Below are 18,837 nucleotides of genomic sequence, written 5' to 3'. Positions count from 1 at the left end.
ATTTTCCAATTATTTAATTGGCAATGATTCTCACTTTTTTAAAAGCCTTATAATACAATATTTTGTATTATTATACAATGTTTTTCAGGCTAAAACTGCATAGAAATATAATTGCTGTATCTAAACATGCTCATTATGAAATATCAAAACAACAAACAAGCAAAGGCATCTAATCCAACAACAAAGTAGTAAAATAAAAAAGATCCACATTCAAACAGTGAACGGATGTGCTCTTATTTTTGTGTGGGAGGTGTGAATGTGATCAGGTCGCTTTCACACACAGACTGTCTCACTCTGTCCTTCTGCTGGGGGGTGAACAGCAACAGATTGTCCGACATCTGAAAAAACAGTGAGCCAAAACATCAGCGAAAGAAACTTGAATTATCGAAACAACACTGAAGTTCTTGTTTCTGAAGTTTTGATATAACAGTGTTTGAAACAGGGTTCCTACAGTCCTGGAAATAAATAAAATCTTTAAGTTACAGAAATACCTATAGTAAATATGAAAAAAAAATAATAGCCAGTAACCAAAAAAAATAAAAATAGTTCATCAAAAAGCATGGGAACCCTGTTAAAATAAGTGGGAACAGTATAGAAAGGAAAGTCTTAAATCCACCTGATAGGTCCGAGGTGTGAGCACCATTCTGGGAAGAGCTGAGACAGAAGTGTGAGAAAGAGAATGCGTGAGTCCCCATGTTCTACCAAACTGTCACCACATGTGAGCATTGTTATTTGGGTACATAAACTACCTGTAGGTGTTGCCAAGATATCCAGAGTGTGCTCCTCTGCCTGAGATACAGGGCTCTCCATCTCAGCATCTACTACCCCAAGAGAGAAACTCTCTTCTGCATGACTCTGTACTGGAGACATGCTGTATCTAACTGTGGGCTGCAGGTAACGTTCAATGTCCAAAGCAGCAGCACCCTTAGGGATAGGAAAGAGAAACAAAATAGTCTTATGTAACAGGTTCCTCAAACTATCAATTAAAAGTAACAATCTTTGTGAAAGGTATAGTTCACCCATAAATTAAAATTCTGCCATCATTTACTCTTACTCATGCTGTTCAAAACCCATATGCCTTTCATATTAATTCATTTTTCCATACAATAAACTGTGAGGTGGACATTCTTCCTAACATCTACTTTTGTGTTCAACGGAAGAAAGTCATGAGTTTGGGACAACATGAGGATGAGTTGAGTTGCTTGTCTTGTTAGATAACCACCTCATCATCTTGATTTCCTGTCATTTCAACATCTGTACTGGTCGGAGAGCTGTATGGACAATGCAAGAAGAGTATAGTATTGTGAACCAGTAACAATAGAATAATGCTTGTTATATCATGCCACATTGGTTTTAAGAAGGCTTACCCATCAAAGGCTGAAATGACAACATCATTACTAAGTGATGTTGAAACGGTGAGATCTTTGGTTGGTGTGAAGGGCATCAGTGTAGGGGAGGAAGGGGCACGAACACTGGGCTCTGCATCCACTGCTTCCAAGTCGTGAGATGAACACTGGGGAAGAGCACCTGGACAGGCATCTGCTCCAGCTGGGACAGGCAAACTATCTTCAGAAACCATGCGGACATCCATTTTCACTTGGGGGCGAGAGCTAAACAACGTCGATTCTGGAATAATCATGGGTTCTGAAGGTTCCAAAGAATGAACAGCAGGCACTGTTTCAGATTGGCTGGGTGAGTCATGGGACTTTACTGTAGCATGTAATTGGTCTGCTAGACTGTTAGCTGGCCCACTGATGTGTGAGGTATTGGTGGGGCTCAAATGAGGTTGGTTGCTTGCGCAGGGCTCTGTGTCTGGTGAAATATGTGCAGTTCGGTTGAGTTCAGGGCTGATCTGAGGAGCTTTGTGTGACTGTGGCTCAGCAGAATGTTGACGGGTGGAGGCAGGTAATACATCAGGGTGAGGGTTTCGGGTAGGTGTGGTGGGTAGAGACATGCAGGGTAGAGGAGAGCCACGAGAGACTGTAATAGATCTGCACTGTCTGCCAGGTGTGCTGAAATTAGAACCATGGGGTGAAGAAACAGCACTGATTCGAGACGACCTTCTAACAGCACCTAAAAAGAAGAAAATAATCCGAATTAAGACACAAAGATAATATTTTTTAAATAGAATATATTAAAACATATTAGGGATGCAGTGCACCAATACAAAATTGGTCTGCCATTACCAATATCCGATTATTTAGAACATCATCTGCTGATACAAATAGTTTGGTGGTTCACCTTTTTATTAATGCTACCTTGTTTCAAATGACTGATAACACAACTTTGAAACATGGAAGACATAAGACAGAATAAAGTTATTTACATTTCTTTCGAAGTAACTGGTCTCAGTTATAAACAAAACACTGAAACAAAAAGCCCATTATTAACTTACATTAACATTCTTAACAAACATGAAATTCTCAATTTCTAAATGAAACTTGTTCCTTTTAGCTGCAATTACAAACTGCAATTCTGCTGTTATTGTTACCCAATTCAAAAGTAATTCCACACGAGAGACATTTTCTCACACACAGCACGAGTATGCTAATTGTCTTTCACATTTTTCTGCCCCCTTTTGACAGGACATAATCGTCCTTGATCATTGTAAAAAAATAAAATAATAATAATAAATTATAATTTGGCTGATGTCCAGCCAATAAATTGATGCATCTCTGAAAAATATCTTATATGAAAAATAGATATAAAATAGATTATCAAAGAATTATTATTTTTATTAAAAATTATGTATACAAAAACCAACAAACAGGGTTCCATCCTTTTGACCAATACATTTTCCATGACTTGCCCAATCATTCCTGGCTTAACTAACTGAATAATGATGTTTAAAAATCATTTTATATAGATTGCACTCACAGAGAGCAATTTCTAGAATGGAATATTAAGCACAACTTTAATATTTTGAGCACAAGAAACATCTAATTCACTATAGAAATGTACATGACTTTTAAAGATTTTATTCATTTCCAGGACTTGTTTTGTTTGTGATAACTACTAAGGCTTTTTAGAAATCATTTTATAGATCACACCTTGAACAAATCAAGTTTTTATCATGCTATAAACTCAAGGGGCACAGTAATGTGTTGCATTCTTACCTAATGGTTTGACTGGGCTTTCCACCTGGAAGAAGCCTCCATGAAACACCACAGTCTGTGCAGGATGTGTATTGGCAGGGGCCGCAGGGACAGCGCTCGAGTCATCCTGATTGTTATCTGGAGCTTCAGTAGCTTTCTGTTCTGCAGCTTGCTTGGCTCTCATGGCAGCCTTTACAGCAGCCAGTCGACCCTTAGCTGCAGTGCTGGCACCACCACCTGCTCCAGACTTCCCTCCTGCAACAGGAGGCTTCTGTAGGATACACCACCACATAGAAAGACTTGTCAGTTGAACATAGCTTTGTTTTTCTACTTAATTAACTGAACACAATTCAAGGTGAAGTGTATAATTTCTGCATAATTAGCACAAATCTCACTGCCCCACTGTTGTAGGGGGTTACCAGGGCTTTGCTATGTTGTTGTGTCACAGTTTAATTTCTCTGGGAAGTCAACATACAAATCTAGTATGTTGTTTAGTCTAAACTGGGATAGGAGAAAGCATTTTAACAGACAAATGACACACTTCACCTTTAAAATGCAACATTATTCAAGTATAAAGCTGATAATCTGTTAGGTTTACTTTGACCACTCTTTTTCTGGGGGCAGGCTTGGCTTCTGCCTCTTTCCAGTCCCTTGCTTCTGCCTCTTTCAGAACATTAAATTTCTTGTTTACATCTTCCACCTAAAAAAAAAAAAGTTTAGAAAAACATCCAAAAAATAACAGAGCAGATATTTGAGTGAACTACAATCTACCTGAAAATAAACCATGTCCCAGAAGCCCTGCAAGTCAGTGCAGGTGGTTATTTTCTCTCCGCGACCCAAGTCACAGTCATCCACCAGCCCACTGAACTGGCCAAAACGTTCCTTCATCAACAGTCTGGCCTGACCCACAGCCGTGCGCATCAGGTCTCTTACTGCAGGAACATGGAGACATATGCTTAGACTTGGTTGAGTTAAGATGAGTTTGAATTAAATGCTGGCTCAAACTGCACACTTACTCTCCTCTGGGATAGAAGTATCATCAAATCGTGATGCCCACAACTCCGAGAGCTCAGTCAAGTGGTCTGTCTCGCTGGCCATCACTGCCCTATTGAAACAACATATACAAATATGACACAAACATGTAAAGGATAACTTAAGAGTCATTAACTCAGATGGTTTATTACAAAATACCCTAAAAATAAAAATAAAAAAAAGGGACCCTGGCTAGCTTGACTGTTCATTATTATTACACCTGCCAAATAAAGCAGTTATTACATACAAAATACAGTATTTGACTGCAGAAGTATATGACTGGCCAATCAAAGTAATCCAGATTAGAGTAATAAATGCAGACTAATGCAGTACTAAAACAAATGAACAGAGTCAGTTCTATCTCACCTGAAATAGGCAACATCACGCTGAGGCTCTAAGGAAACCAAGGGCGGTGGTGGTGCAGTAGAGGTGGATGGCTGAGGAGAGGAGGGAGCAGGAGGGGGAGAGAACACAGAAGGAGGACAGGAGAGATGATCTGGGGGAGGTGTAGAGACAGAAGGTGGAGGGGAGCAGATGGAGGGAGCAGAGAGCAAAGTTTTTGGATGAGAGGAGGGATGATCTGTTAGAACGGAGGATAGGGAAGAAGCAGAGAGAACAGGTTTTGGGGGAGAGGTGAAGATGGGCTCCATGCTGGGCTCAGAAGTAAAGCTATAGAAAAGAAAAACAATTGTGTTATTTCATTGAGCACAGCCACAATTAGGGGTGTAAAAAGTACTGGTACTTTGGTACCAAATCAAAATGAAAATAAAAATTGTAATGATGACATTCAAAAGTATTGGTAGTAGACTCAGTTTAGGCACCCGATCAAACCAGTCCTGGTTTATGCACTGTCTAGTCTGACCTGTCCAAAATACTGCTTACTGCAAAAATTATGATTATCTTCCAAGAAGAGCTGACTGATCTTATTTGCATTTACTAGGGCTGTTGATTTAATGTGTTCATTTTGTGATTAATTATATGAAAAATAACGTGTTAAAAGAGTGTTCCTGCTTTCAGAGCAACTTGTTGTACCACCTTGATGCAGTAGGGGTCAGTCAGCGCTCCAGCTCTACAGGCAACAGCCTCATTAAACCTAAGAGCAGGCAGCTCAGCATGAGCCCTTCTAATAGCATAAAAATAGCATAACGCATGCCCTCCCATAGACATTCTATGGTGGTACACTGGCAAGGAGACAAGAGGCTGTTCTTTTAGAATGGATGTCTATGGAGGAGATGCCTCAGTGTGCTGAAAAAACTGCTTTTGTGAGGAAACAGTTCATCAGTTAATGAATTGACCACCTTTCCGCTAATCTTTAATATGTTTTACACTAAACAATCCTTTTGGAATTAACTATGTGTAGAGTTTACAGCGATAAATTGATGTTTTATAAGTGAACTCACAGATGATTTTTCAACAGGTAGGTGTCTCTTTATGACTCTTCCCATTCATTTGGAACATATCTGCAAATGGTGAATTACTGTCCTAACACACTAGATGACCGTTACACTCTATTCTATGTTAGTGCCGCAGAGGTTGTTACCTCAATAATTAAAAGAATCTCTGGCTCAGCCTTCCACAGATGACGTGCTCTTGCGCTCAATGACAGCTGAACTGATGGTGCATTCAAGTCATGTCGAAATTACGGTAATTACAGGATTCCGACTTGTAAAAAGCATTCACGTCTTCTAAGAACTCGTAATTACAAGTGGTAAACTCATAATTATATGAAAGCTCCCACGTGACAGTCATGATGTCATGTGAAAAGAACCAATATGACCGCGGCCTCAACAGTTGAAGGTAGTAAACCCCATATTTCTATTTGATATTCCATCTTATTATGCCAATGTTACCTGGAGAGTTTTCTTCATTCTTAAACATTTGTTTAGAACACATAGAGCTGAATTAATGTACTAATGTAGTGATAAATATTTTGCGGTTATCAACAACAAAGTGTTGCCACCGAAATGAATAACTTACGAGGTCTGAGGACATGAACAGCTGAGTTGCCATCTCGTAATAGAGTGCAACAGTGACCACCCACTTTTTCAGCTGTCTGGGTTCCAGAAGTATTTTCCCCATTCATTTCTTCAATAGACTTTTAATAAAACCCTTCATAAAAGAGTTGTGAGCCATGAACCAAACCAGTCAGCTCCGAGTTGAATCACAACATCACAAACTTTGTTTTGAGGCAAAAAAGTAATTGAAAATCTGACATAAAGACAAAGGTACAAGGCTGTGTACTTATGTTTCATGAGGGCACGGACTACAATCCCATGAAGCATTGCGAATTATGTCATTGAATAAAAAAAATGATGGGAATATATAAAACTCTTGATTTTAGGTTGTTTATTGTAAGTATAAAAGCAATATATTTTACATTTATTGCAAAATATCCCAATATGTTCAAATATACAAGTAGTTCAAGGGTGAACGGGGTAGAGTAGTTCAAGGGTGACCAGGGCCCGACGGGACCAGAGAACCTGACGGGTTTCGGGCCGGGTTCGGGTCAGTTTTTCAAGTAGGACTTCGGGTTCGGGTCGGGGTTTGTAATTAATGAAAAATGAAACAGGCCTACCGAACTTGTTTTGTGCACATGCTTACAGACACGCATTTCGTGCACACTCACAGACATGCGTGGACGGACGAGTTAGGGGCCGTTCACACAGAACATGTTTTTGTGCACATCTGTTCCATTTTCCCCTTGTTTTCCTATATAAACACATGCTGGATGAATTTCTTTGACTATTGCACTGCATCTTGCTGTTTCTTCAGCAACTCACGCAGGGCCGGCACATTTTAAACATTGTGTCAAGTTAAAAAGAACTTTAAATTGTCAAAAATGCTTGTCGGGACACCTGCGCTCAGTTTCATTCTTTGTGCTGCATCTAGATTGTTTTTAGCACAGTTGTCGCAAAGATTCAACATTCTGAACAAGTTCAGGCAGCATAGAGGGGACTGTTGCATTGTTTCATATTATTCCAGATTGTTCTGCACCAAGCAAAGTTTCAGCACATAAACAGTAAGTAAATTTTTTTTCCCATTCTGCTCTAGTGTACTGAGGTGCTGCCATGCCTTGTTAAAACTGTATGTTTACTGTTTCAATATTGTTACGAATGTTGCCTATATGTGTACATAAAAAATAGCCTATTGCAACAGTACTTGCTAGGAGAAGAAATTATAAAGATAGTGAGAGATTTCGGGTTGAGTTAACAATCTGACGGTATCGTTTGGGCCGGGCCACACAGTCTTGGGTACGGGTTTCATATTAAGGCCCGTGCAGACCTCTAGAAGGGGGACCGACTCGATTACGTCATTCACAATGCGTCATGGGAGCACACGGTCGCTCCAAGCTACATTTCGCGGGTTTCGTTGGACGCGGTTCTCTGATTGGTGGATCTTTCTCTGCTGTACCATGGGTAATGTAGTTGTTTACCATGAATTCCACTATCAAACAGGATTTTTAAACAATGAAGTTGAGATAACGCAGACGGTTGGCTTCAACGGAAGCATAAACCTTTCGATGAACAACCTCGGAGCTCATGGTAGGTCTGTCTTTAAAGGTTTATAAGTTATCGTTGAAAATCAATTAGTCTATGGGATAAATGAATGGGATTTTTACTTCCGGAAGCAGACTGCTGCGTTCTATTACAGTAATTCTGACATGACGTGAACGCACCATTAGTACAACAAAGTGCAGGGATCTCGAGACTACGTTTAACTTGATTGTTCTAAAACACAGCACTTTTGTGACTAGAGATGCTGAAAACTAGTGAGATGTGACGCAACCAAAGTTTAGTTAGTTAGTGATTTTACACCACGCCAGATTCCATGGCTATTTTCATGGCAAAAAACAAGTAAAAATATGTTAAAAGGTAGAGTAATTAAAAACCTATATAAGGTTTTTAACATTTATTTTCGATAAAACTGACTCAAGGTTGACTTTGTTAAAAATCACAGTGTTTGCTGAGTAAAATAAATTCCTAAAAGAAATAAAACCAGCACAGTCCAATAAAATATGCTTCAAAGATAGTGGATTCTGACATGCGGTGCACAATGGTGGATCTTCAGCTGATATTAAAAAATTGTGAGAGTCTGGAATGTCCTATTCGGCAACGGGAGTAAATGATCTGATCCCAGCGATTTATGAAATTAAAGATACATCTTTTGTCCATTACAGGGTTGATTTCATACTATTTGTTTGTAATGTACTGATCCCATTCTGTTTGCCATTTGCTGATTATGTAAGAGATTATGGTAGGTTTCAATTCTGAGGGTGGTATGGAGCATTTTTTAAGATCTGTGGAAAGTGCTTCTTTAGAGCTTCTCTAGCAGAGTCTGCTTGTTCATTTCCTAGGATTCCACAATGGCCAGGTACCCAGCAAAAGTAAATATTAAAATTTGTGCCTCCAGAGCTGACATTTTGGTTAGAATCTTTACAAGGGCTGGGTGGTCATTTTTGAGTGATGCAAGTGCTTGAATACATGATTTTGAATCTGTTATTAAGACATTTCTCTTTGTGTGGTCTTGATTTGATCCAGTGCTAGAATAATAGCGTTGGCCTCTGTTGTAAAAATTGAGCTCTGATTGGGTATCCTTATTCAGCCTTTTTGGTGATTGATCACGACACATGATCTCCAGACTTTGATCCGTCAGTATATACTGTATAGGTGTGTGTGATGGAAATATCTCTTTGATATCCAGGAATTGTTGAAGGTATTCATTCGGATTGGTTTCAGATTTTGTCTTTTGTTAAGTCCAGGATTATTTTTATTTCTTTTAGATTCCAGGACGGGGTACTGCAGAAGTATGTCTGTTCCAGTATGCTTAAGTCAACTTTTATGTTTTCTAGATGGGATTTAATCTATAGACCAGGAGGTTGGATATGCCTCAGTTTTCTCTCATACAGATATGAATACTGGGGTGAGAAGATTGCATGATATGCTGGATTTTCTTTGTTAGTCTTTACTTTTGTTGAGTATTGCAGGGCTAATTTAAGACATCTTTTCTCTAGAGAAAGTTCATTAGCCTCTTCATATAAACTTTGAATTGGTAATGTTCTGAAGGCTCCCAGTGCCAACGTATGCCTTGATGGTGAACTGTGTCTAAGTCGGATATATGATTTCCTGGCTGAGCCATACATTATGCTTCAAGAGTTCAAACGTGATCTGATCAATGCTCTGAAATGGTTTAGGAGAACTGGGCTCTCTGCTCCCCACTTAGTCTGCTAAAACCTTCAAAATATCCATTGCTTTAAAACATTTATCTTTTAAAATCTTTATCTGAGGGATAAAAGACAATTTATTGTCAACTTTGATAGGATCCCATCCATAAATAGCTCTGGGTCATGATGGAGAGAGCATAGCTGGCAAAAATGCATTTAGACTGTTTTACTCTTTGAGAACTTAAACCCATTGAACACAGACCAGCCCTGGACCCTATTAATTGTCGGCTGGATTTTCCATTCAGTACTGTTCATGAATTTGCCTCTGTAGCAAATACAAATGCCATCTACATAACGGCTTCAATGAATGTTTGATCCGATGACTTTTGCAACGTTGTTTAATTTGAAACTAAAAAGGGTCACTGATAAGATGCTTCCTTGAGGTACTCCTAACTCTTGTCTGTGTGGGTCTGATAGGGTAGTACCTACCCTGACTTTAAAATGTCTATTTGATAAAAAGTTGGCAATAACAATGGGTAGATGTCCTCAAAAACCAAGCTGATGTAAATCCTTTAAAATACCATACTTCCAAGTCATGTCATAGACTTTCTCCAAGTCAGAGAAGACAGCAACAGCATGTATTTTTCTGATAAAAGCATCACGTACATAACTTTCAATGCTGATGAGATGATCTATAGTGCTTCTTCCTTTTTTAAAATCCACCTTGAGCATTACTTAAGATATTGAGACATGTTCATTAACCTTTCTCTCCATGGTTTTACATAAACAACTCGTCAGGGATATAAGTTGGTAGTTGGAAGGTTTATGATTCTTTCCTGCCTTTGGAATAGGAATAATTTCCGCTTCTTTCCAAGAATATGGAACATCCCCTGACATCCAGGAGTTAAATATTTGTAAAAGTAAGGACAGGATAGTGTGAAGCAAATTTTGTAAAAATTGATAGTGAATATTGTCTGGTTCAATTGCGGTATCATGTGATCTGCTTATGGCCCACAATAGTTCTTCCATAAGGTTGGTTGTAAGGTTCCATATTATTGGATGAAAAGTTAACATCTTTCTTTTCGTGCCTGAATTGTTTGAAAGGCAGGAAGGCAGTTCTCACAGAGACCAATTTGCATGCTTCATTATGGCTGATTTTCTTTGTACATGTTATTTTCTGAATTTCTTTCTCTTTAATTGACATCAAGCATTCTTTTGATGTAGCCATTTGTCCTCCTGCACCATTGCAGAATTTGGGTGGCTTCTAACAGCTTTCTTTTTATGATCCTCCTCTCCATAATTGCAGCAGACATGCTTATTCTTACAGCTGTTTGATCCATGTCCATACTTTTGACAGTTAAAGCATTTCAGTGGATTTGGTATAAATAAGTCCACTAGAACCCTCATATACCCGATTGTGAATCTTTCTGGAGGATGAGGTTTATTGAAGGTAATAATGCAAGGGCCCGTTCTGATAAATCGACCTTCTCTTTTGAGTGTTATTCTTTGCACATACATCACTCCTTTTGAGATTTAAGTTAAGAAGTTATTTCTTCTTCATCTACATTGTCCAACTCTTTGGTACGTATCACTCCTTTGCTGTAGTTGAGTGTTGGATGTGGAGAAGTCTTTTTATCAAGTCCAGCCAGCAAATTGACATGAAGAAGGTTCTCTGAATCTGGCCAGATCACAGTTTCTTCACCTCATTAATAGTAACAGCTATTCCTGTAATGCCCTTGTGAATGAGGTAAGGAGATAGCTTTGTGATTGGCATATCTGATGATGCAGATTCAATAATTATACTTTTTGGCCAGTCTTCATTGTTAGATGTAGAATCACATTGATTCTAAGAAGTGCAGTCCATGTCCAGGTCTAAAAGTAATTTTTTGTGTGTTTGGTAGCCATGTTTAGCGTATTATGCTTCATCTCTACTCCCCACCCACCTTGGAGTCCAACAAGGGGATACACAAGAGCTGCAGAAATCCTGCAGATTATGCACCAGGGATATAGGGATGGTATACTCGAGCACAAAGAACGAGAGATGTTCCATCTACTCGACTGATCCTTAGCCTTCTGGGGATACTGAAAAGATAGCTGATGTTAACTTATGTAGTATTACCAGGGCACGTCTTGACCAGCCGATTGATTGGATCGGGCCTTTCCAATCTCCCGTCTAAATGTAGTAGTAGTCAAAGGACAGTGTTGAAATAATGGAGCACATTTCTCAGGAGCCAGGATCTCTTCCTCCACCGACACAGATCGCAACTCATGGCAAACAAGTCGCTCTCTTTTTTCATATTTTATGAGTAGCAGGGTGATGCTAGGACTTTAACTACTCAGGGTCCTTACCATCACTCTCCACTTCTCCGTATGAGAAGATGGGCAAACTCAAGTACAGTAGAGAGAAAAAAACTAAATAAAATAAAAAATAAGTGTATAAACAATGGTGACCCTAGTATGGGAGGCTCAAGGGTTATTCACTCTTGCCCAAGGAGTAGGCCTTAGCACTATGGAGGGAAGGAGCGTACCACTGTTCTTTTCACAAGCTAACACCACAAAGGTGGGTCTCACGCCATACCCAGACACAACCAAAGTGAGACTCTCCAAAAGTGACTGTGTGATGCATGAGTACATAGACCAACAATCAAAAATAAAGCAGAGGGAAGCAGGTCAATAAAAGGATTATGTTCAATGATATGGAAATAAAACTATACAAAAAGTTTCCTAAGTAAAGGTTCATTTGATTAATTGCACATGTAATTGTACAAAAATTAATTGACAATCCTAGTTTTTATTTGGTCTATTGCTTTTTTTTTTTACTTTTTGACTGTTTACTTGAATAATTGAAAAACCTGAAGCAGTGTTTTACACTTGAAGGCTACATGGCATCGTTTTAATTTAATCTTAATATCTGTTAATATTTATATTTGTATTTAATATTTAAAAACAGGAGTGTGTTCAATAGCATGTTGTGGTATCAAAAATTTTGAAATTTCACTGGCACTTGTATCAATTACTGAAAAGTTGGTATTGTTAGAACCCCCAGCCACAATCAAACAAATGGTGCTGAAAACAGTCAAAATGTGAGTGAAAAACACATGAAAAATAAAGTTAGCAATGCTTCAGTTCATTAGAATGAATCCTCTTTACCTCGGTGAGAGGAAAGCACTGGCTGAGCGTGGAGAGAGGGGTGCAGGCTGGAAGGACCTCAGACCAACAGGAGCTTGGAACACAAAGCCCTGAGGAGCAAATGAGGAAGGAACAGCTTTGGGTGCCTTCTCTTCCTCAGGACTCACGGAATCAACTGCAGCATCCTTCATCTTAGCAGGCTAAAAACACCCAAACATAAAATCTCATTTTCCAATTACAACCAATGTTTACAATATTAAAAAGAAAAAGCAAGATATGATCGATGCCTCACCTTAATTCCAGCATTTGCCTTTGTGTTTCCTGTAGAAGATAATGTATTGATTATTAATAACACATGTGCACATCAACATTACTGCCTACTGAGCTACACTATGGCAATTGTCAATTTACAGTCAGGTGGTCATTATCGAAAAACAAACCCCAAGTGTGATCAGGTCTTGTGACCAACTAACTATAAATGATCCAATTTATTTCATGACTACTTGCCAAAAAATGAATAAATGAACAAGAAATATTGATTTGATATCGTGTTGAAACTATATTATGTGAGAAGAATAGATGTCAATAGAACTGCAGAATGCCACATCCAATCAGAGTAAACTATTCCAGAGAGGCGTGCCATGTAAAAAATTTAATGTTTTACAGTATAATGTACAATATCAGAAAAAATTGTCAGTAAAATGGAAGAACAAGTCCTCACTACCTTGTATGGCTTTCTCTCTGCCTGAAGAGGGCGCTGCAGGACACTTGACAGTTGATCTTGTTTTTGCCATCCGAGAATCTACATCACAGAGGATGATTACATAGCATATACAGTATATACTGTATATAGCACCAGTAGAACACTATACATGTTATAAGTGAAATTAAGTTCTCTCTCATGAAAAGTCCAAGACTGTTTTTTATAAAACTTACCAGCAACTGGTTTAGCCACAGCTGCCGTTGTTGTTTTAGATGATCTGGTGGTTGGAGCTCTCAAAGATGGTTCAACTGTAGAATAAAACAAAAAAAACAAAAGGAAAATCAAACTAAAAGAAAATCTGTTCAAAATAGAAATTCTTATTACTTTAAACACAATTAAAAAATGTGGATATTTCCAGGTTTTCCATGACTGTTGGAAGTGAACCCTGTTAAAGAGATAGTTCACCCGAAATGAAATTTATTCTCTTCATTTACTCACCCTCATGCCATCCCAGATGTATGACTTTCATCTGCAGAACACAAATGAAGACTGTTAGAATATCTCAGTCCTATAGGTCCATACACTGCATGTGAATGGTGACCAGAACTTAGAAAGTCCAAAGATCACATAAAGGCAGCATAAAAGTAATCAATAAGAATCCAGTTGTTTAATTCATGTCTTCTGAAGCGACCTAATTGGTGAGAACAGACCAAAATATAACTCTTACCTTTTTTACTGTACATCTTGCCATTGCAGTCTCTAGGTACGATCATGATTACAAGCGCAATTACACTTTCAAGTGCTTGACGCATGCGCAGAGCGATAGATGGTACTATAGGATGTGTAATCGAGCTTGAAATCATGATCGCCAAGGAGAGACTGGTGTCAAGATTTATAGTGAAAAACGAATTACATTTTGGTTCTCACCCAATACCGATTGGATCACTTCAGAAGACAATGATTAAACCACTGGTGTCTTATTGATTACTTTCATTATGCCATTGTGATATTTGGACCTTCAGAGTTATGGCCGCCATTCACTTGCATTGTATGGACCTACAGAGCTGAGATACTCTTCTAAAAATCTTCATTTGTGTTCTGCAGAAGAAAGATAGTCATACACATCTCGGATGTCATTGGGGTGAGTAAATGATGAGAGCATTTTCATTTTTGGGTGAACTATCCCTTTAAGTGACTTGCCAGGTTAAATAATGGTAAAATGATACATAAAGGGGAAAAAATCCTAGTTAACACACTTTCAATTACATTTATTTATTTACATTACATTTTAAAAAAGTCATTTGAGTGATGCGGTCACCTGTGGCTACTCTACCTTTGGTAGCGATTGGAGCTTTCGAGTTGTTCTTGGTCAGAGCTCTGGTGGTTGGTGCCATTTCAACTGTACAAATACAAAGATTATTTTTCAACAGCATGAAACGCATTACAGTTTGTTTGAAGACAAACAATAGCTGAACAATTGAATTGTTTCAATGTCGTTGATCATTATTATGTTAAGTTAAAAATGCAGGACAAACCTTTGTTTGGAACAGCTTGTCTTTGAACTGTTGGCTGTAATAACAGGAAAAATACAGAACAAACAACAATGATATAACATCCGATTTTCAAATTGTGCCTGAATAAATCCATGATGACAGATGATAAAGGAAAAGTTCACCCAAAAAAATTATAATTCTCTCGTCATTTACTCACCCTTATGTCGTCTCAAACTTGTATGACTTTCTTCAGCGAAACACAAACGAAGATACTTTGATGGAGATATGATGTCTGTTTTTCCATACAATGCAAGTGAATGATGACCAAATTTTCAGGCTCCAAAAAGGAAATACAGGCATCATAAAAGTAATCCATATGACTCCACTGGTTAAATCCACGTCTTCTGAAGCAATCCAATCGGTTTTAGGTGTGAACAGAGTCAACAGACCAATGATTTCAAGCTCAATTACACTTCCTAGTGCTTGACGAATGCGAAGAGCGCTAGATGGCGCTACAGCAAAGTGTAATCAAGCTTGAAATCATGATTGCTAAGGAGACTGCTGATGTCAAGATTTATAATGATAAAGGAGATATTTTGGTCTGTTGACAATGTTCACACCTAAAACCGATTGGATTTCTTCAGAAGACAGATTTAACAACTGGAGTTGTATGGATTGCTTTTATGCTGCCTTTATGTGCTTTTTGGAGCTTCAAAGTTTTGGTCACCATTCACTTGCATTGTATGGACAAACAGACATAATTTCTCCATTAATATGTCTTTGTGTTCTGCGAAAGAAAGAAAGTCATACGAGTTTGAGATGGCATAAGGGTGAGTGAATGATTAGAGAATTATAATTTTGGGTGAACAATTCCTTTAACACCAATATATGTACAGATGTGTGCATGAAGGCAAGACAACATATAACAAGGAAGCAATGGTACCTTTTGATTTTGCATCATAGAGCGGGTCACTCTTGTGGACAGGTTAGGCTCAGTGATCTGACATGATGGGAAATGAAAAAATATATAAAATGATGACCTACACGAACACATAACCATCACAGACTGTTATTCACATCACTCACCTTTGCTCTGCCTGGTGCAGCAGAGTTTGACGGCAGATACCCAAGTGGTTGTGGCTTAAACAGGCCCACCTTGAACACGCCTTTCTTCTCTTTCTCCCTCTTTTCCTTCTCTTTCTGCAATATCTTGTTTTCTTTGTAGCGAGCGAGCATCTTCTTTCGCTCCTCAGCCGCAGTATTCACATCTATTATGAAATATGCAAAGGCACTAACTAGTTTACAAAGGACAATCAAATCACACAAAAGAGTCAATCTAAGTAATTATTATATCAACCTTTAGCTGTCTTTGTTTTGGGTGCAATCTCTTGGGTGGCCATGATGCTTGACGCATCCATTGAGAGCTCTGTCTCGGGCAGCTGGTCAAGGTGTCTGCGAAGGTTCTGCATTTTCTTTCTGTTCTCTTTCTGAGACTGAGACCTGCGTCTGGACATCTTCAGCCTGATCAAAGAGACACTACTGTCCCGCTTGTACAGGTGAGCAAAGCGAGTGTCCATCCTTAGAGAGTTACCACAACAAGAACAGTCAATCATCTAAATTGCATTCATTTATTTGATAGAGATGTTGTAAAAACATCATAGTATATAATAAAACTGAAGCTAGTGGGCAACAGGGATGTATGTGAGTGTCAGGTTTTCCCCTCTATATTTTGTAGTTTATCAATACCTTTGGACTTTAAAAAATTAAATATCAAACTAAACCTTTTATCTGTCCCCAATTAAAAGGATAGTTCACCCAAAAATGGAAATCCTGTCATCATTTACTCACTCATGTTGTTGTGAATCTGTATAACACATGGGAGATGTTGGGCAGTATGTAGTCCTCAGTCATCATTCAATCAATGCATCTTTTTTTCGATACAATGAAAGTGAATGGTGACTGAAGCTGTCAGTACCTAACATCTCCTTTTGAATTCTACGGGAAGAAAAAATATAATAGAGATTTGGAACAACATGGGGGTGAGTAAATGACACCGACATTTGTATTTTGTTTTAACTTACCCTATATATATATATATATATATATATATATATATATATATATATATATATATATAATCTAGCTATTCTACTTTAGAATTTGTTAAATGGCTTGTTGAACTTTCTAAGTAGAGTTTCTTCTGCAAGTTTTCACACTTGCAATGATGTTTTCGGTATACTAAGCGAATAATGCCACTTTTGACAAATATTAAATCTGTTACTTCCCATTAAAACGAGAGATTTTTTTACCTTAATATTGTTGTGTTCCCAGAAGTCACAACACGTTATATCCAGACGAAATAATTATGTCGTTCCTACACTATTCAATGATCAAACGTTTACCTGCCCGAATTTTACTACATACAATATGGCGGGCAGGTTTTGAAAAGTGAAGACAGCTCCTCTGATAGGCTCGCGTTACACAAAACAAACTCTGTTGATTGGTTCGATGTGGATGACGAAGTATGCACTGCCCATTAAAAAAAAACAAAAAAAAAAAAAAACGTATTAATACCAAAGCTCTCTAGCAAGTCAGTCCACTGTCTTTATCCACAAGTGCAGAATTATAAAATCATCCCCCAAATTTGTTATTTTTTTAAACGAATTTAAATTGTATTTGAAATCTCTAAAAACTCTAAAAGGTCCAAAAGAACAAAAATTGTACGACATCCTAAAACACTTCCTGACTATTGTAAATAACTGAACTTAGACTAAATTCTCCCCTGGTACAACAATGTCTCATCACTGGGTTATTTATTTATTTCATTTTATTTTTTATTTATTTATTTTTTATTTTTTAATCCATGTTATTAAGAGCTGTTTCCTCTGACTGTTTTCTATATATCTTTATACTGAAGTTGTGTATTATATGTTGCATGTTTGTTTATAAATTCTGCAATAAATAAAATAAATAAATCAATAAATAAAGTCCACTGTCAGCCATTTTTATAACGCTCTCGGGAAGCTATTTCCGGTCATGACAATGCAGCTCCCATATACTTGAATGGGGGTACACCGGAATCTCAAAAACAGTTGGTCAAGATTACGATCAAAGAGCATATTTCAAATCAGTAGTAAAATCTTACAACACTGGTATCATAAATTGTGCTTCTTTACCTCATAGTATGCTAAAAAACGAATTTTTCCAGGCGTGTTTAGCTAATGCGCATGCACGTTTTTGAGATGATTGACAGGCGATGTCTATATCTAAAAGTTGATTGGCTCTTTTACCTGTAAGGCGAGACTTCCTTTCTACACCCGTTGACCGTTGGGCGCTAGAGCTTCTGGATTGGGCGTTCAAATTTCTCCCATTAATTTTAATAGAAGTGGACCATCTCTGCTAAATACTCTCTGTTAGTACTAGCTGACTGGAACATTTTAAAGATGATGTTTCTATTTTTGCCACTACTACAAACAAATAATCAGTTATATTTAAAAAATAAATAAATAAAGCACATATGCTGCATACTTTAATATCGTGAATGATAATATTCAGAAAGGTATATTCAGCCTCTTGCTGAGGATAAAAGTCAAGGTAAATCATTAGAGCCAGATGTCAAAGGGTTATGATCATACATCCCGGCTTTTAAACGGTTTGTACAAAGCAATAAGCACATTATTCCCTTAAATCATGTAAGTTTAGTAATTTCATCATGATTAGTAATTTCATCATAGTGCATCAGAGACTGAGTGCATCGTCTTGTGGTGTCACAAAAACTTTCAAACTTAAAGGAATAGTTCACCCAAATATTAAAAATCATCATTTATTCACCCTCATGACATCCCAGATGTGTATGACTGTCTTTCTTCTGCTGAACACAAAGATTTTTAGAAGAATATTTCAGCTCTGTATGTCCATTCAATGCAATGGTGGTCAGATCTTTGAAGCTCAAAAAGCACATAAAGCAGCATGAAAGCAGTGATGGGCAGTAGCTTTGCTACAAATAGCGAAGCTATTAGCTTAACTACATTTCTGAGTAGCGAGGTGGTAGCTTTGCTAGTTTTTAAATCAAGTAGCTTTTCAGTAGCGAAGCTATATTTTTGACAAAGTAGTGGCGTAGCGTTGAGAAAAGCTGCACCGCTACATCATGTCTTGTACCTGGAGTTTACTATCGTCAGTTTTGAATCAAAACTAAATATGTCCGGTCACAAATGAATTGTTCAT

At 37.9% G+C, this 18,837-nt stretch overlaps 1 protein-coding gene across 2 annotated transcripts; it reads right to left on the bottom strand.

The window, feature by feature from the left end:
• Positions 1–2: 2 nt before the first annotated feature.
• dlgap5 (discs, large (Drosophila) homolog-associated protein 5) lies at positions 3–17,046 on the bottom strand. 2 transcript variants are annotated; one of them, XM_051674924.1, is made up of 20 exons: positions 16,923–17,046; positions 15,971–16,191; positions 15,700–15,881; positions 15,557–15,613; positions 14,656–14,689; positions 14,454–14,519; positions 13,354–13,428; positions 13,142–13,219; positions 12,710–12,738; positions 12,439–12,617; positions 4,494–4,796; positions 4,112–4,200; positions 3,867–4,027; positions 3,694–3,795; positions 3,117–3,366; positions 1,368–2,073; positions 1,223–1,271; positions 750–924; positions 617–654; positions 3–338 (listed from the first exon to the last, which is right to left on the bottom strand). In XM_051674924.1, the coding sequence occupies exons 2-20, from the start codon at positions 16,188–16,190 to the stop codon at positions 234–236; spliced, it is 2,898 nt and encodes a 965-aa protein (XP_051530884.1). In that variant the 5' UTR covers position 16,191; positions 16,923–17,046; the 3' UTR covers positions 3–233. The 2 variants fall into 2 exon arrangements, with proteins under 2 accessions (XP_051530884.1, XP_051530883.1); XM_051674923.1 differs by having other exon boundaries at positions 4–338; positions 14,439–14,519.
• Between the last annotated feature and the right edge of the window lie 1,791 nt (positions 17,047–18,837).

Source organism: Myxocyprinus asiaticus, chromosome 36 (genome assembly GCF_019703515.2).
Source record: "Myxocyprinus asiaticus isolate MX2 ecotype Aquarium Trade chromosome 36, UBuf_Myxa_2, whole genome shotgun sequence".
In the NCBI taxonomy this organism is placed as follows: Eukaryota; Metazoa; Chordata; class Actinopteri; order Cypriniformes; family Catostomidae; genus Myxocyprinus; species Myxocyprinus asiaticus.
Note: the sequence above shows the minus strand (reverse complement) of the source record. Positions and strands in the feature narration are given on the sequence as shown.